Source organism: Trachypithecus francoisi, unplaced genomic scaffold (genome assembly GCF_009764315.1).
Source record: "Trachypithecus francoisi isolate TF-2019V2 unplaced genomic scaffold, Tfra_2.0 Lachesis_group12, whole genome shotgun sequence".
NCBI lineage: Eukaryota > Metazoa > Chordata > Mammalia > Primates > Cercopithecidae > Trachypithecus > Trachypithecus francoisi.
The window spans coordinates 89,944,056-89,953,931 of NW_022681457.1; the positions used below are offsets into that span (position 1 = coordinate 89,944,056).

At 54.1% G+C, this 9,876-nt stretch overlaps 1 protein-coding gene across 1 annotated transcript; it reads right to left on the minus strand.

The window, feature by feature from the left end:
* Positions 1 to 551: 551 nt before the first annotated feature.
* On the minus strand, positions 552 to 3,289 carry GJA4 (gap junction protein alpha 4). The gene is made up of 2 exons (XM_033227177.1): positions 3,196 to 3,289; positions 552 to 2,069 (listed from the first exon to the last, which is right to left on the minus strand). The coding sequence occupies exon 2, from the start codon at positions 2,050 to 2,052 to the stop codon at positions 1,051 to 1,053; it is 1,002 nt and encodes a 333-aa protein (XP_033083068.1). The 5' UTR covers positions 2,053 to 2,069; positions 3,196 to 3,289; the 3' UTR covers positions 552 to 1,050.
* Positions 3,290 to 9,876: the final 6,587 nt, after the last annotated feature.

The following is a 9,876-nucleotide window of genomic DNA, read 5'->3' on the forward strand; positions in this document are numbered from 1 at the left end:
TTGTCCTCACTGAGGTCTGGGTGCGTGGAGAGCAGATCCTTAAGTTGCTCCTCCTGGTGGGCAGACTAGAAAGGGCCAAGGTAGGAAGGACTAGTGACCTAAACCTCCCTTCCCAAATATCAAGGATGAGAATGAGGTGGGATGAGTGCAGGGCCCGTCTGAACTGGACTGTGAAGGGCTTGGCTGGCAGGCATGCTTGGGGAGCAAACCATCCAGTAAGGAAGCACTTTGCAGGGGGCAGTGTGGCCAGGGCGACGATGGGCACGGGGGAGGCAGAGCAAGGACACTTATGCTTTGGCCACTCATTAATGGGCTGGAGCGGTGGGGATGAGAAGAAGATAGTGTCTGAGGCATTTCAAAAGGCAGAACATTTAGGAATCAGGGCTGTTGGAGGCAGAAGGTATGAGTTTGAGGGGTGAAGGTGCTGGCTGGAGTTGGGGGTTACAGAGACCAAAGAGATTATACAGGACCAAAAAGAAAAGGAAGCCTGGGCAAAATAACTCTATCCCCCAACCCCCAGCACATCGTGATAGCATCAATACACACCTAGCTTGTGATCCAGTCCTGTTTATTTTAGAAGCATGAACAGAACTAGGAAGGAGTGATGAAAACAAGGCACCAGTCCCCTAGACAGGGCCAAATCCCGCACAAGCTCTGTCTGTGCGATCCAGGCTGACCCAGCAGCCTCAGTCCGCCTCTTCCTGTGAGGGGAGGGTTTGAGGACAACCTGCACACAGGTAACTGTTCCATAGGGTGAGGTTGGGGTAAGTTGGCTCTGGGTCCCTCTGGATCAGCGGCAAAAGGCCAGAGCATCCCATGCTGACTCTGTGCTCAGGCTAAGCCACATTCTGGAGAGGAAGCCATAGTGCCTGGTGGCACCAGGAAGGCCTCAGTTGTTCAAGAACAACTTGCAATGAGGCTCCATGGCCAGCAAACATCTGCTTCCCCAGCCCAGTCATCTCTGCAGAGCCTTCCAGGAGGGGGCAGGGGGCATCCCAGGCAGCCAGACTTCTCAGGACCTCTCTGTTGGGTGACATAAGCCCCAGGCCTCTATACATACTGCTTCTTAGAAGCAGAGCTGCTGGGGCGACTGGGGGATTTTCGGCCATTCTGAGGGGGTGGGTCCAGGAAGAGAGGGGGCCTGGAAGAAGCCAGCCTCTCCTCCGTGGTCAGGTTGGCCCAGTTCTGCTCGCTGGATGAGAGCCCATTGTAGGTGGGGCATGGCGGGGATGAGGGCCCCTGGCCCATGGGGAGGTAGAAGAAGACCTGGTCCGTGTAAGGGTCTGAGGAGGTGCCCTGGGTCGGGGGTGCGTCTTGGCCCTGCCGTGGCCTCATCCCCCGGCTAAGGCAGCGACACAGCAAGTGTACCAACTCCAGCAGGTTAAGCACCAGGGAGATGAGTCCAACCACCAACATGAAGATGATGAAGATGGTCTTCTCCGTGGGGCGAGAGACAAAGCAGTCCACGAGGTAGGGGCAGGGTGCTCGCTGGCACACAAACACGGGCTCCATGGTCCAGCCATACAGGCGCCACTGGCCATAGAGGAAGCCTGCCTCTAGCACGCTCTTGCAGAGCACGCTGGCCACATAGGTGCCCATCAGCGCTCCGCGGATGCGCAGGCGACCATCTTCCGCCACCGAGATCTTGGCCATCTGACGCTCTACGGCCGCCAGTGCCCGCTCCACCTGTGGGTCCTTGGCTGGCAGTGCCCGCAGCTCCCCCTCCTTCTGCCGTAGCCGCTCTTCTCGCCGAGACAGGTAAATGACATGGCCCAGGTAGACCAGGGTGGGCGTGCTGACGAAGAGGAACTGCAGCACCCAGTAGCGGATGTGGGAGATGGGGAAGGCCTGGTCATAGCAGACGTTGGTGCAGCCTGGCTGGGCCGTGTTACACTCGAAATCTGACTGCTCGTCACCCCACACTGACTCGCCGGCTAGGCCCAGGATGAGGATGCGGAAGATGAAGAGCACCGTCAGCCAGATCTTGCCCACCACGGTCGAGTGCTCCTGGACCTGGTCCAGCAGCTTCTCCAGGAAGCCCCAGTCACCCATGGCTCCCGGGCCTCCGTCTGCAAGGACACAGAGCAAGTCAGCATGTCAGCATGGCATCCTTCTCGTTCGCCCAGCAACAAGCCTGCAGGGAGGTCTGCCATGCCCGTTCTACCTACATAGAAACGCAGGCTCAGGAAGGGGAAGGACTGGCCTGGAGGCTCCCACTCAGCAGTGCAGGCAGAACCCAAAGCAGATCTTTGGATGATGGCTGGCAACCTCTGTATGGTCTCATTCTGCTTTGACTAAGGTCCCTGCCTAATCAGACATCGATATCCCTCTTGTCCCCAAGCCACTGCCCTAGGATGGACACAGACCAAGGAAATCTGGGTGGAATTGAGGCTCCTTTGCCTGTGGGAACAGAATTTGAGGAACGTATCCAAGGTTGTGCAGCTGGGCTAAACCCTTCCTCCGTTTTACCCAAGGCTGGCTACCCCCAGACAGTGGGGGTTGGTGCTGATGGTAGAGGTGTTACCTTCTGCTTCTTAGGGCGCTCAAAGCCTCAGGTCCCTGCTCCCTGCTTCATATCTTACCCAGCTGGCTTCACTCTAGTCTTTGAGCCTGCAGGGGCTGGGAGGCGGGAGGGGTTTTAGGAGCTGAAGGCAGCATCATCCTTTAGCTCCACCGGTCAGCAATAATGACCACCTGCCACTTGAGGAGGGACACTTGGTCCTGTCTTCTTCGTCCACCTCCACTCCCACCGCCTTCCATCTCCAAAGCTGATGCTGGCAAATTCTAGACTCTTGAAAGGAATTGTTATTGCAGGGTGAGGCACAGGCCACAAAGTTCCCAAGAGGGAGGTGCCTCTTCCCAAGTGCAGAGCTGTTTAGAGCCAGGCTCTGGAAGCGGCTCTGGGTTCAAATATTGGCTTTTAGTAACTGCGGCCCCTTGGATAAGAAACAACCTCTGGGCGCCTCAGTCTCCTCCATGGTAGAGTGGAAACAATAGTATTCCTACCGCCTCGGGTTGTTATAAGGATTCCATGGAAAGAGGGTGGGAGCCTGGCCAAGGCCACCTGGGTGAGCGCGGTTCTGTCGCGGCGGGCGTTCCGCAGCAACCTCCGTCCCGGCCTCGGAGGACCCAAGACTCCGCCCGGCCTCCTGCGAGCAGGTGGCACCCCCGGTCCCCTCCAAGCCCCTGACTCACCGCCTGCCTGCCGGGCGGCCCAGGTGGAGGTGGGGACGATGGCCGGAGCGACGCCCGCGGGAGCCCTGCTGGACCACACGGGCGGCGGGGGCGCCTTAAATAGCGCAGAGGGGCGGGGTGGGGGCAGGAAACGCGACGGGGAGGGCGGCGGGGCCTGGAGAGAGGGCGGGGGCGGGGACTGGGAGCTGCAGACTCCCTAAACTCACTCCGGGAAGGTGGGCCTGTGATTTGCGGTGGGGAGGGGCAAGAGGGGCTGACCTACCCTCCCTCTCCTGCTCTCTCTCCACCAGGTATTCCAGATGGTAAACTCCCCTGTCGTTTCTTTGGCCAGGGAAGGGGAATTCTCCCAGACCAGGATCTCTTAGGGTGGCTGGATTTGAAAGGGTTGCAGTAAGAGCTGTTGATCTAGGCAACTGGGCTGGGGGGCTGTGAAGGGTGGGCGGATGGGGACGGGGTGTGGGAACCACTCATTTGCTAGGTGGCCCTAGTGTGCCAGGATGAGGCGTTCAAGGCTAATTATGGCGCGGGAAGCTCCAATGGGGGACAGGGGTTGTAATCCACACTTCTGGCATACGTGGTGGAGCTGGGGTCTCTACCCACACCCAGCCCACGTTCTTCCAGAATTCTCAAACATCCCCATGCCTGGGCAGGCTACACAATCGGAGGCCGTTAAGCAATTCCCATGGACTCCTTGAGACTGGGGGTAGGGGAACCACCTGACCTTTAGCTTGGACCCGTTCTTATGCCTCTAAATGGTGGCCGGGTGGTGCGGGGGACATTCATAGGAGTGAAAGGGCTATGCAGAGCCTGCTGTCATGCATTCAGGCATCACAGGTGGATGAATATCAATGAGTGTCTGCTGTGCTGCAGACGCTGCTTGGGGACCTGGCATACCATGAGGAACCAGCCAAACATGATGTCTGGCCTCCTCCCTCACTGGCTGGTGCAGGGATTGAGCATGTCAGCCCTTGGATAACGGTAAGATAATAAATGTGGAAAGTTCTCCTGAGAGGTACTCGGTGATTCCCAAGGGACTTGGTTAGGAACATTTCCTGGAGGAGAGGAAATGCTTTTCCCCCTCCATTAACCAAGTGGAGGGGAAGAACGTTCTAGGTAGAGGGGCGGCATGAGTGTGGCTTGAGGGCCTGGAGCTGTGGGGTTCTGAGACTGGACACTGCCCTCGGAGTGCTGACACTTTCTTGGTGGCTGAACCTAGGAGTTGAGACTTTGCTGTTGACTCCTGCACCCTTAGGCAAGTTACTCAAATTCCTTTTGTCTCAATTTCTTCCTCTGCAGAATGAAGATAGTGATAGTATCTACTTTATGGGGTTGACGGCATACAGTGTGATCAAAGCACATAGTGTAATAGTGGTACCTAAAGTTTTTCAAGTGAGTGGTGGCTAAAAACATTGTGATACTGTAACAAAAACGGTCTGTGGATTGTTCTTGGAGGGTGGTAGGGGCGGGTATAGCTGAGGAAAGGGAAGTTGGCAGGGGGCTGTTGAGGCCTGGGGCTGATGACACAGAAGTCTCTTTTCCTCCACAGCAAGATTTAGTCCTTGGATTCCCTGGGCCCCAGGGCTGGGTTCCTGGTCTGTCTTCGGGACCAGCAGGAGGACATCTTTGGGGACACGCAGACCTGAGAACTTCAGGGCTAGCTGCCCTGGGGGATCCGGCTGAGCTGGCTTCCCCTCTAGGCCTCTCCATCAGGGCCAGGCTGAACTGAGTCTCCTGGATCTCTGAAGCTAACAACTGCCCCACTTAGTTCTGACCCTTGAGGGCATGAGAACCGAGGCCCCTGGAGGCTGGTTCTCACCACGCCCCCACTGCAGCCTCTGCTCACTCCCAAGTTTTCCTCTCTTGGGGCTGCGCCCAGCTCTCCCAAAGCCTTTCTGATTCCGTCTACTGGGAAGGAGGGAAGAACCAGTGGAGGGCCGGGAATGACGTCAAGGCTGCCCTCACCCTGCTCTGACTCCTTCCTTAAGGGCTTTGGAGGTTTGAATAACTCGGCTCTTCCCCAGAGGATGAAGAAGAAATTGGGAGCCACCAAGACAACAGTTACCACAACTTGGCCATTCCACCTGGAAATGTCCCTGGAACTGCACACTTCCCTGCATTCCCATTGCCCTGGTCCTGTTCAGGCTGCTGCCATCCCAGCTGGTGTCCTGGCCTCTAGCCCCACCCCTACAACCCAGCCTCCACACTTCCCTAGAAATCTGACCAACATCGCTCTGCTGAAAGCCATCTATAGCTCCGTATCATCTTCTGGGTAAGCCCTAGGCTCCCCAACCTCCAGTTCACGGCCACTTCTCGCCGTGACCCAACCAGATCTCACTGATGGGGTTCTCTGTGTGTTCTTGCCTTTGTCCATGCTGTTCCCTCTGCATGGAGCACCCTCACGTGCTGAATGCTGTGAATCAGGACTTTTCTCAGTTGTTGCCTTCTCTCAGAAGTCCCCTTGCTGGCCCCCTCTGTGCTAGGTGTACCTTTGTGCTCTCAGAAGCTCAGCTACTCCCTATGGTGCTTTGTTTTTTTGTTGTTTAAAAAATTTTAATTGTGTTAAAAAGCAGCTACCATGAAATGTATCATCTTAAGGATTTTAAGTGTACAGTTCAGTAGTGTTGAGTATATTCACGTTGTTGTGCAACAGATCTCCAGAACTTTGTCATCTTGCAAAACTGAAACTCTGTCTCTAGTAAACCACTTCACTTCCCCCCTTTCCCTATACCCAGGTGCATGGTCTACTTATGTTTATTCCCCTCCTGCATTAGACTGTTAACCCCTTGAGGGCAGGCAGCTGGGTCTTTATATCTCCACCACCTAGCAGAGCACCAGATCCATATATATATAAATTTGTTAACAAGTATTTAGTTTGGTGCAAAAGTAATTGTGGTTTTTGCTATTAAAACTAATAGTTACTGAGCACCTCCTGTGTGCTGTGGTGCTATCCTAGACAGTGAAGATAACCAGGGAACAACAACAACAAAATCCTTGTCCTCAGAGGTTTTACATTCTAGCTGGCCAGAAGACAGATAATAAAATGTAGAACATGTTAGATGGTGATGAATGCTCTGGGGGAAATGAAGTAGGGAGGAGTGAGAGTGCAGGGGTGGCAAGTTTCAATTTCTCTCTCTTTTTCTTTTTTGAGATGGAGTCTTGCTCTGTTGCCAGGCTGGAGTGCAGTGGTGCGATCTTAGCTCACTGCAACCTCCGCCTCCCAAGTTCAAGTGATTCTCCTGCCTCAGCCTCTCAAGTAGCTGGGACTACAGGCACATGCCACCATGCCCAGATCATTTTTGTATTTTTAGTAGAGATGGGGTTTCACTACGTTGGCCAGGATGGTCTCGATCTCTTCACCTTGTAATCCACCCGCCTCGGCCTCCCAAAGTGCTGGGATTACAGGAGTGAGTCACTGCGGGTGGTCTCAATTTCTAGTAGAAGAGGAGAGAACACCTCACTAAGCAGCTGACATTTGATGCAAGCCCTGAAGGCAGGGAGGGAGTCCCGTGGCTATCTGGGGGCACAGCATTTCAGACAGAGGGCACCTAGGATGCAAAGGCCCTGGGGAAGGAGGGTGCCTGGTGTTTCCTGGCTTGGGGGACAGCAGGAGGTCAGTGTGGTTGCAGCAGGTGAGCAAAGAGAGGTGAGTTTAGAAAGGCAACAGGTGAGATGCGGATGGGGAAGATCTTGCGGGCCCTTGAAGGCCTGTGTAAGATGCCTTTGGAGGTTTGGGACAGAGGAGTGACATGGCCTGACTTAGATTTTGATAGGATCACCCCAGCTGCTGTGCTGGGAATAGACTATGGGGGTGGATGACAGACAGACATCCCCCTTCAATGTAGGACTTGCTGTCTAGCGGTGTGGAGCTTGGCCAGCTGACTGCCTCCACTTATCAGCACTTCCAGGTGTGCTGCTGCTGTCTAGGTGGCCACGTTCTTCTTGGGGTGACCTCAGGCCATGACTGAGCCAGGGAGTGGTCAAGGCCTCGCCATTGCTGTCCGGTGCAGAACTGCCTGCATGGACAGTCTATGCTTCTGAGCTCCCTGGGACACATCTTGCTGCTCAATCCTTCTTCCTGCCCTTTTCCACTTATAGGAGTCACTCCCCAGTGCACCCTCTTAATGCTTCCTCAGAGTCCACTTCCCAGAGTCAGAGGCAGGAACAAGAGATGGAAGCAGTCATCCCAGGGAGAGATGATGTATTGCCAGTTTGGGCTGCTATAAGACTGAGTAGTTTAAACAACAAACATTCATTTCTCACAGCTGGGGAGCACAGATGTCTGAGATTCAGGTGCCAGCATGGTCAAGTTCTTGGTGAGGGCCATTTTCTCTTTGTATCCTCACATGGAGAAGAGAGAGAGAGAGATCATCTCTTTCCTATCTCTTCTTATAAGGGCACTAATCCCATTCAGGAGGGTCCATCCCATGATCTAATGACCCCTGAAGGCCCCACCTCCTAATACCATCACACTGGGGGGTAGAAATTCAGCATATGAATTTTTGGAAGACACAAACATTCAGTCCACATGGGAACTTGGACTAGGGTGAATGAATACAAAGGAATGTCCTGTTTATCTTGGGCTGCAGGGTGTCTGTGACCTTTAACAGTAGATGTAGATTTGAAGACTATATGAAATCCTAATCTCTCATATGCATGATTGGAGGGAGTTTGCAGTGAATCCTCTGGGTAGGGAAGGAGGAGGTAGAGGCACGTACCCTGAGAAGGTCAAGGGGATGTGAGGTCCACCTTGTGGTGACATGATGTGCCCTGGGACTTGGTGGTGAACAGTAGTCACCCAACACATACTGGATGAGATCAGTGAACTGCGCTGCTCAGAACAGCTCCAGGTCAAAGGCAGGCTGTGCAGGGCCGGAATGCCCCCTCCTTCATGGTCCTGGCCCACAGCCTGGAGAAATGGGGCCAGGACTAGAAGCTCAGTCCTTGCTGAGCGTTAATTCTCTGCAGTAATAGCCAGTGATGTTCTCTGGTTACTCTGACCTCCAAGCCACCCTTGGCCAGGCAGCCAGAACCACCCAGGAAGATGCTGGAATGCATGTCGGCAAGTAGGTGGAGATCACCCCTCCCTGAGACCTTTGCAACCCTCCAGCCCGAGCAGAGGCTGACCTCCAGTGCATCAGGCAGAGGCTTTCCTGAGCACAGTCATACCTGGGAATTTATCAGATACATTAGTGCTGTGCTAATGTTTTACCTCCAGTGTCTCCTTCTACCTCTACAACAATCCTCTGTGTAGGAACAACTGGGTGTCATGCTGACTCTATTCCCTGTGTCCCTCAGGTCTACTCTACACCCTGCCCTGTGCAGTGGGAGGCTGACTTGCTCTCTGACTTCCGGTTGGGCTAGGTCAGTGGGAGCCACCGGCAGGCAAGCAGATGGGAAAGTGAAGTTGGGGGATTTACTTGGTTGCTGGGATTGGATGTATCCTGTCCATTGTTACCCTGGTACTAGCCCCAGGGTATTGCAGTAGCCATACCTTTGAAAACAGTCTCTCTAGGAAACTCCCTTTAAAGTTACTTGGTTTGAATGTGCCATCTGTTTTTTGCTAGGACCCTGATTGATAAAATTCCCATTGTACTGATGGCAAGCCCTGATTGTACTGAAGGCCTGCCCAAGATGTAGTGTGGTGAAGCTGTGCTCAGGGAATGGTCAAGCTATGAATCAGTCATGGGGGTGCAGGGACAGTGTCAGCCAGCCCTGGGCCTTTTAAAGTTGGCTGGCTTATCCATCCTCTGATGGACACTTGTGAGACCGCAGGTGAACCACTGGCTGTTCTGTCTCCGTGATGACCTCGCCTCTCTTTGCTGGCTGTGGCACTTGGCTCACTGGCTCCTGAATTTCTGGCTCCCAACCCTGGCTCTGATAGTCACTAAGTGTTCCTCTGGGTTAATATAGGCTTGCATTCCCTTTTGCTTTCCATTCTCATCTGGCCTTGGGTATTAGTGTTCCCTAAATTTCAGGTCACGATACAGCACCGGGAGCAGGACCGTGAGTCACCCCAGGGGTTGGTTAGTGCAGGAGATGAGCCTGTGTTCCTGTCTCTTAGCTCTGTGGGCACAGGTCCTACCTCCTTGTACAGTCCCAGCATCCTGCCAGGGTCCTGGTTCAGCGAAAATGCTCAGGGAAAATGGAATGAGCCGAATAAAATGCAGGGTGAGGCTGGGAAGGCATGCTTGAGTGCAGACGACATGCCCTGTTGAGAATGCACATAAGGAGTGAGAGTATGAATAACAAGGATTGTGTGTACACAGGGTGGGGATGTGTGTTGTGATGGCAGTGACTGGATGACAGAGGAGAGAGTGTGGTTTGTTTATAGTGAGTGGCAGTGATTGTGTGTGTACTCAGGGCGAAGTCTAATTACGAAGGCTCGAAGCGCTATTGCAGAGGGAGCACAGCGCACTCTTGTGGCCATAACTAGAATCCCAACATATATATCAGTAGGTTCCACTCCAGCCTCCCCCTCTAATACAAACCCAGCTTCCCGCTGTCAACCTCAGCCCCAGCCTAATCCAGCTCTAGCTCCAGCCCCAGCTGCAGCCACTGCCACAGCTCCCACCCTAGCTCCACCCCCAGCCATGGAACTCTTTCCCTTTCTGAGGGTTTACCTTCCCTACCTTCAGGGCCCTGTGAGTGGGTGGGAGTGTGAGAGAACCAGGGACAGAGCCA